The sequence below is a fragment of the Herpailurus yagouaroundi genome, unplaced genomic scaffold (genome assembly GCF_014898765.1).
Source record: "Herpailurus yagouaroundi ecotype Mexico unplaced genomic scaffold, PumYag 159, whole genome shotgun sequence".
Classification (NCBI taxonomy): Eukaryota; Metazoa; Chordata; class Mammalia; order Carnivora; family Felidae; genus Herpailurus; species Herpailurus yagouaroundi.
In genome coordinates this window covers 68,168,886-68,191,146 of record NW_024412400.1, presented here as the reverse complement: position 1 = coordinate 68,191,146, position 22,261 = coordinate 68,168,886, and the positions used below count along the sequence as shown (strand labels likewise).

Here is a 22,261-nt window from a genome sequence, read left to right as displayed (position 1 = left end):
TTTAAAAGTAAAATATCAATGCTTTACCTTAAATCAGATAAATAACCCAAGAGAACTGATTAAATAATTTATAACATTAGGTTTCTATGGACTTAGAATTACAGATGGAATTATCCCATTTGATATTAGAAATGGGATGCATAGTATATGATTTTTAAGTCTCCCCAGATATATTTTCTACATTGAAAAAGTAATACTTTAAACTCTTTTTGTAGGATAGAGAGGGCAGTACTAGGGATGACATATTATCACAGAAGTAAGCCTCTCAACCCTCAATATTTATCTGATGTCAAAGGCTGCAGGTTCAATGCATCATACATTTATGTGATCAAGTAAATTGCTAGAAGCAAATTTGACATTAAGATGATAAACATGGCTATTAACAGAAATCAGGGTCTACAGTAATCAGATCCAGTAAGCTAATTAATCTTAGCTCTGTCACAAAGATTCCTTGAGACTGGAATGATAACATAAAGCATCAGCAGCACATTTCAAACAATATGGCCTTCCATCTTCTATGTGATATACATAAGCTGGACAGGGCCATGGTGACTGGGATTAAATGTTCTTCATTTTAGAGTCTATTCTGGGAATCTGGATAGGAATGCATTATTAGGCTGTCCCTTTCAGACAGTCAGAATTGTAAAATCATCAAAGTAACTGACTGTTATCATAAATAGGATCAATTTTTAAAGTTATTAATGACTTTAAGCAGAAAAAGTAAAGAAAAAAATCATGTCTGGTCCAGACTGAAATGGTCTCTGCAGAGCATGCTGAGATTATAGTGTGCAGAGTGGTGGCATTCTTTCTGTACCAACCAACACAGTCCAAATGGGGAATTTATAGCCAGTGCTGCATACACACTAGTCAACTTCATAAAGGAAGATAATCCATCCACCTACACAACTCTCTCTTTATACTAAAGATTACTACTTCACATAATTTGATTGAAAATGGATAAATACATTTTCTTAACAAAACATATAAAAATGGTCCTTTGATTTTTAAAAATAAAGACCCGTGTGAAACTGATGCATTCCTGGTACAGAGTTTTAAAAATCTTCCATAAATTGAATAAAAATTCCGACATCTTATCTTTTACTAGAATGAATGAAATGATTTCATAAATGTTGAGGCATTTGCTTCCAGAAAGGGCAGATTTCTTGGTTTCTTAGATCACAACCAATGTGTAGTAATATTCTATGTCTTCTTATCTTTTGTTTAAAAGTTTTCTAACCAAGGGCCAAGAGTAAAAGGAAAGGTAGATAGCTAGTATCCAACATATACTAATAAACTTCATACTTTTCAGTGGATTGTCAAAGATTATAATAAATAAGTGCCCATGCATACTTATCAAGAAATGCTATATAAAACATTAGATATTCTAAATATTCTAGAAGTTTGGAGGCAACCATCTTTGAAAGGCTTTTCTAGTATTTAATCAGCCTTATTTTGTAAAGTTATTTATGTGTAACCTGAATATATTTTGCTACAAGTTAAGACTTTTATTTTATTTTATTTTATTTATTTTAATGTTTATTTTTGAGAGAGAGAGAGAGAGAGAGAGAGAGAGAGAGAGACCGTACGCATGAGTGAAGGAGGGGCAGAGAGAGGGAGACACAGAATCTGAAGCAGGCTCCAGGCTCTGGGCTGACAGCACAGAGCCCAATCCGGGGCTTGAACCCACAAAACTGTGAGATCATGACCTGAGCTGAAGTTGAATGCTTAACCACACAGGTGACCCTAAGACCATATTTTATAGCTTTAACCTTGACAAAGATTAGAATAACTCCTAATTTTATAACACATGAAACTCCTTCCTATGTTTGAACTCATTTTAACTTTCTCCTCAGTCTTCTTTTCTTTAGATTAAATATACTCCCAATTAAATAATTCATCACATTTTCCTGATCCACCAATCATTTTGAATCCATTCCTCAATTTCTTCTATCCATTTTAAAATAGAGCAATTCCAACTGAACCTGATACTCTACTAATTAACAATGCTTGAAGCAGGTTATTTTTCTATTTTTTTCATATCTTTCTCTAGCTAAGATTAACTAAATTTGTGTTTGTTTTCAATGTTATTTTCCTGATATCTTCTGGTCTTTGGCATTCTTGAGACAAACTATTCATAGACCCCTGTAACTGAAATTTCTCTGGGATTCTGTGACATCAAAGCAGTAAGAGAATGTAATTACATAGGATCGTCATCTGAAAAAACAAACAAACAAACAAAAAAACTGCATGCCTACTCATTAAGATAAAAACTCAGATACATATTTATAAAATATGTTTAAATTAAAAGAAACAAAAAAATACATCACTGATTCTTCCTCCAAAAATATATCTTATAGGCCTAGTTAGTACAATAAAACAATCCTGTCATTTTCAACTTCTTAATTAGAAACTGTTAGTTTCTGTGAGGATTTCCTTAACAGCCAACAAAAATCCATACAATACTGGAAGATGTTCCCACCTGCCCAGCAGGCACTTCTCACTTTTCCATTGAACATTCCATATGCATCCATCAAGTCATTACAATATTCCACATATCTGTCAATCTTTGCCAGGCTATCACATACAAGCATGCACCCTAAGACGATTCTTATGAAAAATTCATAAACATTTTCAAGTTACAAATTCTTCTCATTCAAAATAAGATTTAATGGCAACAGTTTTCCGAAGAAGTTAATGAGAACTCTTCTCTATTAATAAATGAGCTCAGATATGCAAGTGCCCTATGATTTCACCAGGCACTCTAGTTGGGAATATATTCAACACCAATTCACGTTCAGGTTTCTTTTGTTTAGGTGCCTAAGGCTATGTCTTCCTGGCTGTCAGTAATCTGATAAAAATATCAAAATTCAGTCAATGTGGATGAAGAATGATTTAACTGTAATGACCATATCCAACCCACTGGTTGATTTTTACCATACTTTGCAGGGAGAATATCAAGTGATATTTTTTACCCCTTAAATCAAGTCAGATTTGGGACAGCTAACCTGGTAAATTGAATCATCTGATTAGTATGCCTGGTTGACAAAGGGCAGAAACTGAAAGACTCTCCACATAAATGGGAAATCTTGTCCAAATGGCAAGCATGTCTGTAATCACTCAATCTGCTCTCATTGGAGGAGGAAGAAGCTAAATTAAAGCTAGAACAGATGCATTTTCAGGCACTTGTTGAGAATCCTGGCTAAGTCTGCCCTCACCCCCTCCCAGCTTTTTATTCTGAATTTTTTTAAGATTTCCATAGAAATGAAATAGACCACGACTAATACTTACATACTAATCACTTGATTTCTCCAGATGTTAATCATTTTCCCCACATTTGCCTTATCTTTCGTATCTTTCTCATTCTGAACCATTTGCAACTAATCTAAAACATCTTTTTTAGCTGTAAAGAACCATGATTGAAGCCACGGTGGTGCTAATAACTGAAAGCAGGCATCTTAAAGGTTCTTCCATTAATACAGATAATTTAATGAGCTATGGGGATCAGATAGCACACAGGGTTTGGGGTAGCCCACACTGCCCTAGCTTTCCTGGATAATATCATGCGTGGCATCAGGTAAGCCTCAAATTTTCAAAGACTTTGTTACTGTAAAGCAGTGACCATTCCTACACATCACAGTTATTTTGTAAAGATTTGGAGTGTTCACATGAAATAATGTATCTGAAAATTACAGTCACAAGGGATATCATTCAGATAGATACATTTTAAGAATCTCCAGTGAAAACAGGAATTGTTGCTTTATCACAGTTACAACACAACAACAATAATGGGCATTTATGGAACATTTACTAAAGGCCAGGTGATATAAAGACAACACTAAGATACTGATTTCACAAGGAAGAAAATTAAGTCTTAAAGATGTTAAGGGATAATAGACTGACTCATAGCAATTCAGTGGCAGGATAGTGACTCAAACCTATATAATTTAACAGATTCTATACTCTGGTCATGGAATGTGAGTTAGGAAATTTATTAGAAGTAGCAAACAAACAACTGATATAAACACCACTAAGGCCAAAATAGGGAAGAATTCAAATCTGTCTTTAGCCACCTCTTCTACACTAGCCCCATTACCCCAGATACAGTATTCCTACCCTTTTGCCTATGCTAAGGGTATGAAATTAGTGTTAAACTGATATCAATTACCTTTCAATAAAATATTTATAAATTATGTATAGTAATATCTTAACAAATTACTCATTAAGTATATGAAATAGTAACTTTTAATTTCTAGCATTTAACTGATATAATTTATGCTAAAGAGGCCTTCCTCAAACCTCTCAAATTACATGAACATGGTCTCATATTCTGCCCATTTGTAAAGTGCCATCTGCATACATGAGTTTCCCAGTTACAGGGCAAAGGGCTTTAGAATTGCACTTTCTAATCAATCAGAATTTTAAGCAAGTTCAAATTAATTGAGAAACAAAATTATTTCTTGGCTTATTAGTTGCCAGATCCATATGTGATCTTATTTTTAAAACAGATTGTATTGGGGTACCTGGGTGGCCTAGTCCATTAAGCATCTGACTCTTGATTCCGGCTCAGCTTACGATCTCACAGTTTGTGAGTTCAAGCCACCACGGTTTGTGAGTCCAAGCCCCGCATTGGCCTCTGCCCCGACAGCATGGAGCCTGCTTGGGATTCTCTCTCTGCCCCTTCCTGGCTCTTGTGCACACACACACACACACACTCTCTCTCTCTCTCTCTCAAAAATAAATAAGCATTAAAAATATATATATATACATGTATATAAATATATATATAAATAGATTATTTATAAATCTATAAATAAATAGATTCTACCTATTTTGTGATTAAAACACACAAATGATAAAGCTAAGCAAAATAAAAGAAAAAACTCTAATATTTAGTAAGTCATACTAGGTATTTTGTAAAATCCCAAGAAAACTATTTGTATACATGTTTGCTAATCATCACATAAAAAATACCATTTATAGCCATGTTTCACTTCATTATTTCCAACAGATTACTCTATTTGGCTCAGACATCTGTATTTCCAATTTAGCATAAAACACTCTGTCATTTAGCTTTGCTAACAAGGTTAGACAATAAAGAATCCAGAATATTTAGATAATTTTGAAATTTCATAAATTAAATTATTTTTTGTGATCCCATCAATAAATCTTCTGACCCAACCAGACTCACATCAAAACATGTTGAAATAAGGACTATAAATAATAAACATACAGAATATGTCAGTACATATAATAACGTAGGAAGCCAAAGTGGGCTGATTTGCTTCATTTGTTTACTATTCAAAATTAAAAACAAAAATTTAATCCAGGAACATGTGTGAAAGGTTTAGATAATTTCCTACAGAGTCACATAACACTCAGTAATAAAGGATGTGAAATAGGTACAAAAATGCTTGTCTACTTGTAATACCATAGTAACTTGGGAGAAAAGCCAATTCCCATTTTAAACTCCAGATATTATAAATTTATTTTTTACTAGTTCTTTCTTAAGGAATCCTTCAGCTTGCAAAATTTACAAAACTGAGTTTGATGCCACTCAAAATATAAGGTGAAGAAAAGTGTTAACACTGTTCTTTTCTTAGCAGAACTGAAATTAAATTTTAGATATTATCACAGATGTTTTAATATCCATAATGCCATCACCAAGTTGTAATATTGTTCAGTTATAGATATATTACTATTTAAAGGCAAATAAATTGTATTAGAACAATCATTAATTTGGATACTGGATGTCAAGTAAGCATAGCAAGTTACAACTGTAAGGGATTCTGTTGCATTTCAGTGACTGATTTTATATATGATGGAATTTTATCCTAAGATTGCTTGAAAAATTCTTAGTGTGAGAATCATAAAAGAAGTTTGATGTAAATAATTTCTTTGCTTATAACAAAACAGGCCTGATAGGTAAGGATAGTAATTTTAATAACCTAATAGATTTAGATAAAAACAAAAAACACTATAATTGAAAATTTAAGAATGAACATGATCTTGTGGAAGAATCTCCTGATAGCCCTTGCTCAGTTATGAATACTAGTCCAAATTGAACTCTTCTACTATACTGCATATATTTCTGGGATTATAGAGACTCTAAATTTTTCTAAATTTCCAATATAAACTTGTTAAATTTTAGAATTATTCCAAAATGAATGAACTATTAGTGTTGTAAGAGCATTAAAAAATTTAGTTGTTGGATGACTATAATATTCAAATAATGCACTTATTATTAATTTAAGAAAATTCATGGGGCACCTGGATGGCTCAGTCAGTTAAGTGTCCAACTCTTGATTTTGGCTCAGGTCATGATCTCACAGTTTGTCCCAGCTGACATTGTGGAGCCTGCTTGGGATTCTCTCCTTCCGTCTCCCTCTGCCCCTCCTCTGCTTGTGTGTGTGCTCTCTCTCTCTCTCTCTCTCTCTCTCTGTGTCTCTGTCTCTCTTTCTCTCTTTCTCTCAATAAATAAATAAACTTAAAAAAAGAGAATTCATAAGAAATTTATTATACTAAATGAGATTACTAGGTGTAATCTAAAATGCAATACAAGAGAAATTATACAAAAAAAATTACATAAAGCCTGAGTAAAATTTGGAAATCCAACTCTAGTAAATAAAAATAACTTTCATTTTATCTGTAATAGAAAGGCTTTTTTTCAAACTGCACATTATTAAAACCACAAAAGCTTTATTTTTAACTATAATATATATTGGGCTATAAAACCTTCCCAACAGCTTTTGCATAAACACAGTAAATATATATTTTCAGTTAAAAAGCAATTTAATGAATATTTATGAGAGTAATAAATTAACTTCTATGTTAATAATTACTTATTAAAATAATATTTTATTGACTGTATATTATTTTCAAAGTTCAAGTGAGAATAATTTAAGCTTGCAAAGCTGGGTTAAGGTTTTATAGCTTATTAAAGGTTAATTTGTTATAAAAACAGGAAGTCTATTGAATTCAAAACCAGCTACAATACATTGTGTAGCTGTAATTTTAATTACATAAATTTTAGGGAGAGGTATTTTTTTTGCCAAACAAATATAATTTTTTCAATGATATTTCTCTCCTAGAAGTAATTTAACTCTGTCTCCACATATATTAGAGCAACAGCAAATGAGTAATATCCAAGCTGCTGCCTAGGATTCTTTAGCAATGGGTTCCTCAGCAAGATAATAATTAATTTATTTTTATTAAGAGAAAGAGAGAGAGATGGAGAGAAAGAGGAGAGATAAGAGCCAAATAGACAGTAATTAATAATTAGACTTTTTTAAAAAGTGGCTTTTTAAAAACTTTGTTAAGTTTAGAGCCAAGGATTTATTTACTTTTTAATTCTTTAATTTTGTTAACACCCTATATGAAATTTCAACACAGAAATGAAAAGAACTGTGTCAAAATCTCAAGGTCAACGTCAGCTGCAGGATAGTCTAAATTCAAATATGTAAGAAACTCTTCAACATCATAATAATTCCTAAAATAATCCAAACTCGCTACTGAAGTACTGAGCCTTACTTAGAACTAACAAAGCAGGGATTATATGATTTAGTGAATAACGTGGGACTTGAACTCACAACTCTGAGATCAAGACCTGAACTGAGATCAAGAGTCGGATGTTTAACCAACTGAGCCACCCACACACACCAGATCCTAGACGTTTGACTGCACGGAATAGTGACCATTAAGGAAATGGAACACAAATCGAAAATGCAGTACATGGTAAAATATTTTGGTGTGATTAAACAAAATATTAGCTTACTTTCAAATTGTGCTTAGTATGTTCTAGACATTGTGTTGAATATTTCATGCATTATTTCAATTAATTTCTACAATAACCTTATGACTTATGCAATTTCATTAAGTTTTTGGAGCCAGATATGATTAAATTCATAATAAATTTAAACTTTGTACATGTTTATGCTACTTCTCTGTAAATATAATTTTAATTACCAAAATATTATTCTCATTTTATGCAATTCTATCACCTCAAAAAAAGTTTGTGCATAAAAATGAACACTGAACAATGTAAAAATTGAAAGTATGTACTATCCTGTTAGGTCATTGTTTATATTCATCCTTAACAGTCACTTTATATTTATTTTAACATTCATTTCTCCACTTATTTGTATCTGTCTTATTCCACACAAAAACATTAAAGAGGCAAGTTTAAGTTTTGTGTTTGAGATTCAAATTATGCCCCATGGTATCTAGATAATTCTTATTGCTAAATAATGCAAAAGCTCAATCTTGAGAGATAATATTTCTCTAACTGATTTATCCAATAAGTATATTATTATCTTCAGTTCAAATCTGCAAGTTTGAGACAGCTGCCATTTTCCCATGACTGAATTCATGTCCCTACTCATCAGAATCTCATTTGGATTTTAAGGGCTTAATAAAAATAAGTAATATTTATTAAGAATTATAATGCATTTTCAAATCTGATGCTCACACAGCTTAAGAGTTGGGATTATTTTTATCACAACTGTAAAGGTTTTTTAGAAAAGAAAGAAAGAGAAAAACAAACAAAACCTCCAAGACTTCAGAGGTGTTAGATAATATCCTAAAGTCACATAACCATCAAGAAGAGCTCTAGGACTTGAGCCTGTTTCCACCATCCTTGCATCCTGTCATGCTGTGTTTCACGATTTAAAACAAGTTACTGGGGTGTCCGGATGGTTCAGTCGGTTGAGCATCTGACTTCTGTTCAGGTCATCAGGTCGTGATCTTGCTGTTTCTCATTTCAATCCCCACATCAGCCTGTCTGCTGTCAGCACGGAGCCTGCTTTGGATCCGCTGGCCCCCCTCTGTCTACCTCTCCCTGGCTCACACTCTCTCTCAAAAATAAATAAACATTTAAATTGTAAAAAAAAAAAACAAATAAAATGATTTGCCTATTGAACATGGAGCGAATAGGGCAGATAGGAAAGAGAAGGACACCTATCTCTAGCAGGAGAAAAAAAAGTTGTCAACCATACACAGGAGGAGAGGGAAAAACTGGAATGTTTAAAAAGTAGCTCAGGATTACCACAAAGTCATGTTATTGCCATAATAGACATCTATATTGGTGAGTCCAAATAATTGCCAAAAGTTAAAATATATCTAAAGCTTACTCTTGCAGATTTTTGAGTAATACGTTATATATAAAGAAAGTATTTCTGAAACATGCGTAACTTTAGGGAATGAACTAGAAGAAATCAGTTGTTTTTTTCCTTGATTTTTCCCTCGCTCCCTCCTTGTCCATGACTTCTGTTTTTCCCATTCTTTATTTCTTGCTTTTCTTAATTTATGCCATAACCTTTACTTACAAGAAACAACATGCTTTCTACCTTGTGGTGCCAAACGTGCGTGAATACATGGGTATTATTTCTGTTGACCATATAACAAGATATACGCAAAAATCTAATACATGATGTCACTTGTTACGATTTTTTAATATTCAAATGATCAGTAAATTTAATTAAATTATATTATCACATAGGTAAAATACAGACATGATTTCTAAATTTTGGGATTCATTCACTATAGACTTTGAAGATTTGTAGATATACCTTCATTTAGTTATTTTTTTTTAATGTTTATTTATTTTGAGAGTGACAGTGAGAAAGCATGAGGTGAGGAGGGGCAGAGAGCCAGGAGACAGAGAATCCTAAGCAGGCTCCCTGCTCTCAGTGCAGAGGCCTACTGCAACTGCTGGGCTCCATCCCAGGAACCATAAGATCATGACCTGAGCCAAAATCAAGAGTCAGGACATTTAACCGACTGAGCCACCCAGGTGTCCACACTCATTTGGTTTTAAGCCACTAAAAATGCTTTAATATTAGGAATTAGAATATTGGGATCTGAAGCATTCGATTAATTATTCTTCTTTTATTTATTTTTTTTTTATTTTCTTAATGTTATTTATTTTTGAGAGAGACAGAGAGAGACTGAGCACTAGCAGGGGAGGGGCAGTGAGAGGGGGAGACAGAATCCAAAGTAGGGTCCAGGCTCTGAGCTGTCAGCACAGAGCCCGACATGGGGCTCAAACTCGTGAACCATGAGATCATGACCTGAGCCAAAGTCAGATGCTTAACTGACTGAGCCTCCCAAGCGGCCCAGTTATTCTTGTTTTAAACTCGCTTTCTTAACGTCTGATTGCTAAATGGCAGAATAATGACACACTCCGAAGTTTTTTCATTATAACTTATGATTGAAGTTATATTTCAACAAAAACTACTTAACTTTTGTAGATACGGTAATATTTAGTCTAAGTTATTTAGAAAAATAACTAAAATCAATCAGTGGAAAATGGAAAGCGTTCTGCTTAAAAAAACAAAAACAAAAACAAAAAAACCCAGTAGATTTAGCTTTTAAATGCATTAAACCATTGTTTTCTGATTTTGTGTTCTAGTCCTGACCATGTTTTCTGTGCTCAACAGAGCAGCTCTGGGGTCTTATAATCACAAAATATGCAGCACTGTTCTTTTGTACTTACTTCTGAGAACTGGGTTGAAGTGCCTCATTAAATCAGTCAGTGAGCAAGTATACCCTTTGTAAGTATCAAGATAGTGTTTGCTTTTATTTTCTTAAAATATTTTCAAAAATTATCTTAAGAAAAAAGCAGGTTTGCTTCCATATACAAAACTACACCAAAAACACCATGCAACAATGCTGATTTAAATATTTTTTCATCTGAAATATTCATATAGTGCCACATAAATAGATCTGCTAGGATCATTAATGCCAGAAAAAATTATAATGCATTAAAATTCAATGAAGGAGGGTTTTTTTGGGGCACCTGGGTGGCTCAGTCAGTTAAGTGTCCAACTTCAGCTCAGGTCATGACCTCCCAGTTTGTGAGTTCGAGCCCCGCGTTGGGCTCTGTGCTGAGAGCTCAGAGCTTGGAGCCTGTTTTGGATTCTGTGTCTCCCTCTCTGTCTCTGCCCCTCTCCTGCTCATGCTGTCTCTTTCTCTTTCAAAAATAAATACACATTTAAAAAAATTAAAAATAAAAGGGGGTTTTCTCTTTTTTCCTATTTTTCCAGCCTTATTGCCACATCACACAAAAGATTGTACCGATGTGCACCACACGCACACAAGATATACCATGAATATTTTATCTCTGGAAACTATTGAATCCTTTTACATTGTTATATTATTGTACTAGGCAACACATATTTTAGATGCTATTAATTAAATGCATATTTCAATTTTAGGAAATAAATTAAATTTTAGGTTTACCAACTCAAACTTCTACCACTTGAAGTAAATGCTGTTAATTATTAAGTAGAAGAAAAAGAATTCTTTTTAAATGTAGTTATCATAGGGATTGAATTAATGTCATCAGAAAGAAAAGGATACTGGAATAAATGGAACAAAGTATAGTTCAGCAAATCTGAAAAGCATTCGTATACTTCATGTGAAGTTATTTTCAACTATAGTGTTTCTCAGAATTTACTTTACCTAAACTAGAAGATTTCTTATTGATCATCCAATTGTCCATTTGTTGAATATTGATTGGTAAATCACTAATATCTATAGATTTTTCTAAATCTCCAACTCAACAATTTAAATTTGATTATTTTGTAGGGTAAGTAAACAGTATGAAGCTCACTTTTCTTTAAATAATGCTCCTCATTCCTAATCTGTGGGAAACATTCTACTCAAAAGTATAAACACCTGACAGTTGTTTCCTACCTCTCATTTCCCTCCAGGCTCTTCTGAGGGGCCTACCTGTCTGTGTAAAGATGCCTTAGGAACTTAAGTGGTAGTTGGTCAAGTTTCACACTTGGCCAAACAATGCACAATTGATATTAAAATATAAATCTTATCGGATGAATAGAAAGGAAAATGATTCATTTGTAGGAAATTACAAAATCATTTGGATTCCTGAATCGTTAAAACTCTGATAAGGATAAAAATGTAAACAAGGAAAATTTAACAACAGATATCTTTTTTAAGAGACTTTTTTTAAAGTTTGTTTATTTATTTATGTATGTGTTTATTTATTTAAGTTTATTTATTTTGAGAGAGAGAGAGTACACATACATGCACCCGCACACACATGCACATGTGTGTGCAACCTAGGGAGGGGCAGAGAGGGATGGACAGAATCCCAAGCAAGCTCAGCACTGCAAGCACAGAGCCCAACATGGAACTCGATCTAACAAACAGAGATCATGACCTAAGCTGAAACCCAGAATCATATGTTTAACCCACTGAGCCGCCCAGGCACTCCTGGCGTTTATTTATTTTTGAGATAGAAAGAGAAAGAGAGAGAGCAGGGGGAAGGGGGCAGGGAGAGAGGGAGAGAGGGAATCCCAAACAGGCTCCACAGCTCAGTGTGTAGCCCGACACGGGGCTCCATCTCACAATCATGAGATCATGACCTGAGCCTAAACCAAGAGTCCGTTGCTTAGCAGCCTGAGCAACCTACGAGCCCCTAAAAACAGATATTATACTGTGTAACAGTGAGTACTAGAAATGTGGTGTATGCTACTCCATTTATAAAAAACTGCAATGGCATTTGTGGATTTTTATGTGTAATTTCACCATGCAAAAAAGGCATAAGTATATGTATTTATCTGTAATTTCACTGCATACACATTTGACTCCTATAAGACAGGAGGCTGATACCTGGTGTAGACCTAGACAATGGCCCGGCCTCCATGTTCCAGCAAGATTTATACAATTTCTAGTTGTCATGCAGTATACAGTAATTTATTATTGCTTTTGTGAAAATGGCCCTAAAAAGAAAGCCAAATGCTTTTATTGCATTTATAAAATAAATTTCATACTAGAGTGCTATTCAGCAATTTGGGAATATGTGAGGGTCTTCAGATGGGCTTTACTATGTTTCAGATTGTCTCTGAGAGAAATCTAAGTGAATCCATTATGACATATAAAATAATATTCTGTCTTAAAGCTTAAAGAAGTAAAGCACTTTCCTATAAAATAAACTGCTAAAATACAAAACTAAAGTAAACCTAATGCCTTTTCTCTAAGGTTTAAGCTTAAGGGAACTAGCACAGGCTAGACCTGGAGAACTGGGTTTGCTCTTCCCTGCAGTAATAAAATATGGATGTCAAGGCATATATCTAAAAGCTATTTGCATTTCATACTTTCTGCTACACTGTATAGGGATTTTCTCATCAAACCCTTCAAGGAGGCTAAATCAACACATACATAGTATTTATGATAAAACTAATAAGATCTCCTTGGCCACTGATTCTTTTTCTACTCATTTTTTGGGAGATAACATCACAATTAAGTTCCCTTTTTGCTCTATCTCAGATGCAGAGAATCCCTCCTATATTTATTATTGAACTTGATTTAGTAACTACTACACAAGTAAGAACAGATTAACTTTTCTCTTCACTCATTCTGCTGCATGTAACCAGTCCAGATGCTTATTTGGAATCATGATTAGCAGTAGTGATACACAAAACAGTCAAGTGGTTCTCTGCCTTTTTCAGCCCAGCTGTATTACTGTATTAACACACTTTCCACTTTCAGTCCCAGAATATATTTGATGGACCAGTTAAGCAAGCTCAGCTGTTACCATGCTGCACAACTTTATCTAATCAATGCTTACTTTTGCTTTACTAGATGACTGTATATTAATGTACTATCAATGATTCCCTCAGATATCTGGGATAATCCACAGAAAACAGAGATGGCTAGAGTGGAATTTAAAAAGTTAAAGAAAGGATGCCCTGTCTTCTGCCTGGAAGATAATGCTAAGTTTGTGGTAAGGTTCTGTCTTGAGGGGGATTCTGCATAGATCTCTTGTTAAATCTACTCATGGGCCTATAAGGAAAATGATCAGGGGAAATATACCAGGCTCTTAATAATTGTGTCCCATTCTAGATAAACCACTAATTCACTACTTTGTAGATATGGCCAATGGTTTCATAATGTAAATATTCTCTGGAGAAGTCAAATACAAAGAAACCTTGCTCTGTGTTAACTCATAATCTACTGGTGAGGATTTTGAATATTTGGCCTACAAATACTTAGGAAAGTTTGTGAATGCCTTATCTAACTTGAATTTTTAAAGGCTTTTTTTGCTTGTTTTGCTTATACAATATATACACAATCACTATAGAACATTTAGAAATTGAGGAAAATATGAAGAAGTAGAAATCATCCATAATTTCACCAATTCAATTCATATAATTGGCCCCTACCACAAACAGCATTTTAGTCATATAGATCACTGGTATATTGAACAAGCAGGATTTATATACCAGAGGCAATGCTACTCTGTTTCCTATTGCCCACTCAAAACATACCTAGAGAAGATCCCCAGACAGCTAGATGAAGACTTCTTCTGATAATTGGTAATTTAAAAAGTCTTATAATCAGTTTGAGTCACTTGTCTTAAATAATTAGAATACATAGTCTCACATCATGATCAAAACTCCACCCTTGATTTAAAATTTCATCTTCTTGCCCTCTGCCAGCTCAGGTCTGTTGTTGAGGAAGGAGTTACTCTGTATTCTTTCTTTCCTCATGCACTAATGATACTTATCTATAAATTGAAGGTAATAAGAGTCTCTGCTTCAATAATATGATTATTATGAAGATTAATGTGATAGTACACTTAAAAAGCTTAGAAAAATATCTAGCCCATATTACTAACAATGGGAAAATATAAAGAAGTAGAAATCATCCATAATTCCATTAACCCAATTTATATAATTGGTCCCTACAGACTGGAGTAAATAACACTGGATAGCTGTGAGCCTTTTTGGGTCAAAAGAAGGTACATCAGAACACGGGGGGTTGGGGGGGTGTGGGCAGGCAAAACATTTCTTGGCCAGGAGAAAATAATCCACTCCTGCTAGTCTAGCCCAGACCAGAGAACTTCAGATTTGACCAGGCTAAAGTCAAGTAGCTTAACAAAAATACGTAATTCCTTATACTATTCTATTTATTAGAAAATATACCAATTCAGATTAGTTTTGCTCTTTGGGTAGTTTTTAGGTCAATATGAATTTCTGTTACCTCTCTACTGCTCTATTCTACGTTTTCAAGAGTTGCTATAAACATCAGCACGTTCTCCAGACCAGATGGACTACACAGGAAGCTACTTTGATTTATTTTTTAAAGAGCCAATAATAGACACCGTTTCTAGGTCCCAGGCAAATATATGCATGTATATATAACTATATCTATCTATAGATAGAGATAGATATTGATATTGCATAAATATATAAAGACATATATTTTTCTGCTCCAAGGTCTGGAGACACAGGCCAATCCCAACACAGACACTCCTTTCCTGCTCATTTATTAGATGCTGAGCGTCAAACTCATCTCTTACTTACAGGTTTCTCAGGTGAGTCAGCCACCAGTCTACCATGTTCCCCATATTGCAGAGGACACACATTAAGCCCTCCACATGATTCCATTGAATCCTTCATCACTAGGCTTGCAATGGAACTTAAATTTCTCCAAAATTTCTATTCATAAAATCTTCTTTCCCCACCATCCTCCAAACCTTTTATACCACAGATGTAAGAGGTTCAACAATAGACTGACATGGTTTTAATGTTTTCCTTTGACACATTGGTGTTGGGTAGGTCACGTTGAAACACCCACTCATATATATATTATCATTTGATTAGCTAGTTAACTATATCTATCTACCAAAGTACTCTAACAACACACATACACTTACTTACACATTAAAGACTCATAATGTGACATGAAACTGCTTGGATGTAAATCCTTATTGTTTCATCTAACTAGCTGTTTGTCTTTGAGCCAGTTGCTTATTCTTTTCCTACCTCAGTTACCTCTCCTGTAAATTGAAGATAATAACAGTCCCTACCTCAACAACATGATTATTGTGAAGACTAAAAAACAACAACAACACTTAGAAAAGTATTTATCCCATATTACTAACATGCTATCTTTAGATGTAACAATAATATAATTATTATTATAATTATTATAAATGTCCTCTCTATAACTTGTTTAGAGGATACTCACATGCTGTTCAAAATTCTTCTTTACCTTGTAATTATACAGTATTCAGCTATACAAATGTAGCATCATTTTCAATACTAAACTGGACATATATAAGATTTCTAAAATCTGCCACATCATTGATGATCTTTATTGTCTGTTTTTTCCCCTTTATAATATATTGATTAAACCAGAATCATTGGATCAAAATATGATTAAATCACTTAATACATATTGACAAAATACATTGCTAAAAAAACTAATATCACATTGATACACACACACACACACACACACACACACACACACACACACACACACATATATATCAAACAATGTATTTTCAAGACTACTTTAAAATCTGGCCAATTATCTACTATCAGGCATTGATTTAAGTATAAGAGCATCCATAGAAGATAATGACAAAGAAGCACACCTGTTCTCTAGTTTCCTTACAGAGTATACAAACAGATTTCTGGAAACTTTTTTGGCTCTAGGAAGCAAAAATCTTTAAGGGTTTTATGAAGAGAAACCCAATATATCTTCACAACCAGAGAGTGCCGGTGCCACAACTACACTGACCATTCTTTTTAAATAGAAAAGGGAAATGAAGTAAGAATGAGCAGTAGTGGCTGTCTATCGTGGTGGTTCATTATGAGATACTTAGATAGAGCTGCTTTAATTATGTAAATGCATCTATTGGATAAGTGTTAATAAACTTCTATTTAAATAAAATAAATCAAAATTCTATTTCTCCTTAGCATATTATATTTTAATTAAATTCTTGAGCACAGTCAGTAACTGTGAAGTTATACAGTTGACAAAATCAATCATTAAGGAGTATAAATCTTCTGGATACTTGTCTAACACAAAGCACATAGTAATTAGTCAGTTTTGATAATAGTTTCACATATGTCCTAGGAAGAGGACACTCTGGCTCTCAATTTTAGCATTCTACTACATCAGTATTATTGTGAAGAGTATGCCAATTTTATCAAGGTCCCACAAACTCATCAATACCTGGCTTAAAGTATCTTCGGTCTCAAGTAATTAATAATGACATCAACTATTTTTCTTAAAGATTTTAATTTAAAATATTCTATTTTGGAAAGTCATCTTCCTGTGATACTCTCTGACTCTGTGTGCTTCTCCTTCTCCCTCTTTCTCTGTCTCTGCCTCTGTCTCTCTCTCCACTCACAGAGGCATGTAACTTCAACAAAACAAAATAAAATGTTCACCCCACCAGCAACAGCCATTGGACCAACCTTATAAAGTAATGGCAATTTTCCTAATTTCAGGAGTGCAATCTTATTCGTTGTATTTTTCATTTTTTGTATCCTTTTTAAGTCATCTGCATTTCCATAACTCACATCAATGACTTCAGCCTGAAAGAGAAGAAAAGACAAAAAAAGGCTTGTAGGAAGAATTCTAGCAAACTGTCCATTTAGTGTGACAAAATCATTCACAATAATTTGAAATAGTCAAAGGAGAACTATTTCCATTCTTACCTTGACCTAATCACCACAACATGATCTTTCTATTTTTCTGTCAGGGTACAATTCTTCTGGTAACTTGAGAAAAAGTTTTAGAGTCATTTGAACCTTGCCCTCTCCCTTCTAGATAAGTTACAAACCCAATTCATTCCCCTAGCGGATGACCAAGTTTGGTATATTGTATATTTATGTTTCTGAAATTTGAATCATTTTACAAAATACTACAAGGTTAATTTCTTTAAAGCTCAACAACAATTACACCATTCCTTGACTTGAGAACAATGTAAAGGTTTTCAATTCTTTTCCAAACTAAACAAAGCTCATCACGTACAGCTGTTCAGGTGGTGCACATATTTAGTTGTGAATGACAACTCCTTGGGTTATGCAAGATACAACCTGTACAACCAACCATATGTGCCAGTCTGGCATTCAAGGATTTTAGAACATGATCCCAAACTACAATTTCAGTCATATTTCCCATTCCCATCCATATAGTTGTCTTATATTCTATATCAATATTTCTTATTTTTAAGAATCCCCTTTAATTACTGCTAAAATTTTACACCTTTCTAAGATTCTAATGGAATTCTCTAACATAGCTGCCCCTTTCCTTCTCCTTGAAAAGTACCACACCGAGGGTTCTGTCAAACACATTTTCTTATGAGCCAAGATGATTCCTTTCCGGTTTGGTTTCAATAATTTTTATTATTAAAATAGTAGTTGTTATGCTTTCCAGTGATAAAATTATATGAAATGTGCTGTTTCAAACTACAGCATATATACACTGAGGCATTAAGGAGCTAACATTAGGCATTAAGGTGGCAAACAATGAGAACAGAGTTGGGAGAATCCAGACCTATAAATTCCCACTCTTCTCAACTGGAGCTAATTACTTTTACCAGTTTTATGCAAAGGGCCTCCATAGACCACTCGTGTGAAGAAACAATTCTGTGTTTAGAAGAACATGTGAATACCACCAAGATACCAGCAGATCTGTTAGAGGAAACATTTCCGGCATGAAATATTCCCTTGGCCCTTTCATTTGCACCTTCAAAGCTTTACTGACACATTACAGCCCATTTCAAATGTTACCTACCTGATGAACTGTATTTCCCTGTTGCCCAAGTAAATGTGCCTTCTCTACTTTGAACCTGACTCTCTTGAGGACATCACTGGACTGCATATATATGTAGATAGATAGGTATATGTAGATAGATATATGTAGATAGATAGAGAGATAGATAGATAGATAAGATTTTGTTTTTCCTCAGCGAAGGGCCCATCATGCACGTTTCTCAGCCCTCATCCAGGTGTCCACCGTACGCTGTTAACTGTCTTAAACTGAAACGATTACAGTTCATACAATATCTCTAAAAAGTAAAGCTGTATTTTCAAATGGATTTCCTAAGAAAATAAAGTTGTTAACACTTCTGTCAGAATGGCTTTGGGTTATAATTTTATTTCTATACAAAGTGATTAAATCAGTGCCTTATTAATACAATTTTTGAGTTTGCTTATACCATTATAATATAAATAACTGTTGATTTATTATTAAAAGCCTGATTAAATAAATGATCACATAATGTTAATAATCACATTGGAAAAATGAGAGAATTCATATTATTCATTTCAAAATTTCAAGCTACCTACTAATTATGTGTGATTCACTGATACCATATTAAAATAGGGATATCCCTCTCTTGGTTATATTAATGAACATATTTTTCATATCTAGTAGAGATTGGAGGAAAAGCATGCTGGTCTGGGCGGGTGTAGGCTAGACTTTGAAGTTTTTGTTTGTATACATACCAGAAAGGTGTGACAGTTACAAAAATACCACTTCTGTAAAAGACATTTTATATCATTGGAAAATAGTGAAAGCTTGCCTCAATAATGGCAATTTTAATCAAAGAGCTCTTTCATTATTTTTCTTTATTTTTTTTTTTAATTTTTTTTTCAACGTTTATTTATTTTTGGGACAGAGAGAGGCAGAGCATGAAGGGGGGAGGGGCAGAGAGAGAGGGAGTCACAGAATCGGAAGCAGGCTCCAGGCTCCGAGCCATCAGCCCAGAGCCTGACACGGGGCTCGAACTCACGGACCGCGAGATCGTGACCTGGCTGAAGTTGGACGCTTAACCGACTGCGCCACCCAGGCGCCCCTCATTATCTTTCTTTAAATAGCATATGAGTAGAGTCAAGCATTTTAACATTAAGAGGCTTTTGTTTCTTTTTTTGACAAAAATAGTCCTCAACACAGCATCATTATATCAATTTATTTTGGCTTATGCACTTTGAGCCAATTTATTTTGACTTATGCATTAAAAATCAATAATTACAGAAATCAGTGTTCTCATGGTTTAACAGGTGATAATAAAAATGTATTTATTGCCTTCAAAAGATGCCTCTGAATCAGGTCCTTTCTAAAAGTCTTTCCTATTTACCTTTAAGCAAACTGAAAAATCACAGTTGCAAGAAAGCAACAGAATTTTCTGAGACACAAATCAATATACAATGATATGACAAAATGTCAAGCCACTTCTTTCCACACATTCTTGTTGCCACAATGAACCTTTTCTTATTGTATGTATTCTGTCACACTAGAAAATCATCCACTCAACCGGTTGGGGTACAGTGTTTAATTTATGTCCAAATACCAAGGATTTAGTTACATCTGACTAATCCCTTTGGAAAATATCAAATGAGCCAGAATCTATGTATTTGTTGAACTATTCATTCGTGTGCACCAATTTTTTTCACTGAGGACTTCCCTGACATATAGGAGGGGGTAATGGAGAGGTTACAGAGTAAAATGAAACTAGTTCCATTTTGTTTTAAAATTTTTTAACTAGGAAGAGATATACAAAAGTCTACACATTAATTTTTATTTAAATTCTATACATTAATTTTTGACTAAGAACAAAGAACTTAAAACAGCAACAACAGCTGGGGAAACTGGGTGGCTCAGTTGGTTAAGCGTCTGACTTCAGCTCGGGTCATGATCTCACAGTTCGTAAGCCTGAGCCCCGCGTCGGGCTCTATGGTGACAGCTTGGAGCCTGGAGCCTGCTTCGGATTCTGTGTCTCCCTCTCTCTCTAGCCCCTCCCCCGCTCTGTCTCTCTCTCTCTCTCTCTCTCTCTCTCTCTCTCAAAAATAAAAAAACATTAAAAAAAAGCAGCAACAACTAAAACAAAAAACCAAAAACAAATATTTTATACTTTATTAAAATATTATAGTATTGAAATGACAGCAGGGGGGATGGGCCATATAGAAGCAGCTAAGAGAATAAGTGGCACAGTTTAAAAATAAATACTAATATTAAAATACGATTATATTTTGTAGTAAGATATGTGATTAGAAGGAATCATAGCAGATGATTAGCAATAACAAAAATCAAAGCATTAAAAATTGATATTCTGTTACATCGGTGATTTTACGGCTCTACACACACACACAAAAAAAAAAAAAAAATGGAGAAAATATCCTGAGCAGAAGCAACAGAAGGGAATAACTAAGAGCAATGAATAGAATTGTCATGTCCTATAGTCAGCTAAATAAAATAAACAGAACAATCATGGAAAGTAACTAGGTCAGAGAAAAATATCTGGGACCATCCACCTATAGGTGGCCTGTGCTCCACACTAGGGAACAATCCAGTGCCATGTTTCTCTTCTAACTTGAGGTAGCAAAAATTATTCATGCTTATGACATGATGTATGCTTTGAAACTTTTCAGACTTGACATTTTCAACCAAATCAATCACTCTGTATCCTCTCAGCTCTTTTCTAATTGATTCTGAATGTACAGAATGTTTGAAAAGCATTGCTGCTTTGACTAAAACAGTAATTTCCTACTCAGAGTCAGAAATGGTAAACCCAAGCAGTTCTCATACTGACAAGGTACAGTATCATCACAAGTATTATTCACCTAAATACAAGTTTTACTTCAGAAATTTACTACCATCTTACATAATCTAGCTTTGAATCCTCTTCAAATTAGTGCTTATGTCTATTACAAACTTGTAAAATCAAAATGTGCTTCCATGTTTACCTCTGTCTTTTCCAAAAAGGGTTATCATGTTAATATTTATGAAGACTTCAGATTTCAGACATTCCTAGAATTTTATTAGTACTTCCTTTTCAAGTCCACTCAATGGCTTTCCATCATGCACATCTTTATGAAAACCACACTGAACTGAAGCATGAAAGGCAATACTGCTTCCTCCCGATCCTGTGGCAGACATCACTGATCAGACATCACCTTCTCAAATTCCTCAAGATGGTCTTCTAGCTGATCAAGACCAATTAGGGGTTGGCATAAGTAGGAAACTATATAAAGTATTTAATATTTTAATGTTAAACAATGATTGATATTAAATAACTTTTTAAATAATATTTAGTTATTTAAAATCTTTAATAACTAGAACACAAGTACTAATCAGTTAAAATGAGCTCCTAGCCAATCAGAAGGGATACCGGCTAGTGTGCTAAACTAGTACACCCCAAATGAATCCAGCACTAAGACTAAGACACACACACACAGTTTTGTGGTCTTTGGTGTAAAAGATACATTTTTATCACTTTTTTTACATGTAATATATAAATTTGCTGGAAAAAAATATCTGCTACAAGGATATGCTGAATGTAAGGCTTATTGACATGATGACCACATTTTTATGGCAGAAATAACAAAGATCAACCAGAGCAGTTAATTGTCTTGACACACAGTAATTATTTTAAAAATTTGCAAAATGTTTTATAATCTAATATGTGCACACCCACCTAAAAGATGAAAAAAATTAA

At 34.0% G+C, this 22,261-nt stretch overlaps 1 protein-coding gene across 7 annotated transcripts in view; it reads right to left on the bottom strand.

Moving 5' to 3' along the window:
- Positions 1-22,261, bottom strand: part of NAALADL2 (N-acetylated alpha-linked acidic dipeptidase like 2) — a 1,339,397-nt gene that overhangs the window by 526,709 nt on the left and 790,427 nt on the right. For all 7 annotated transcript variants that reach the window (XM_040480794.1, XM_040480792.1, XM_040480793.1 and 4 more), the window contains one exon: positions 17,235-17,354. In XM_040480794.1, the coding sequence (XP_040336728.1) occupies positions 17,235-17,354 (120 nt within the window). The remainder of the gene's footprint in view (positions 1-17,234; positions 17,355-22,261) is intronic.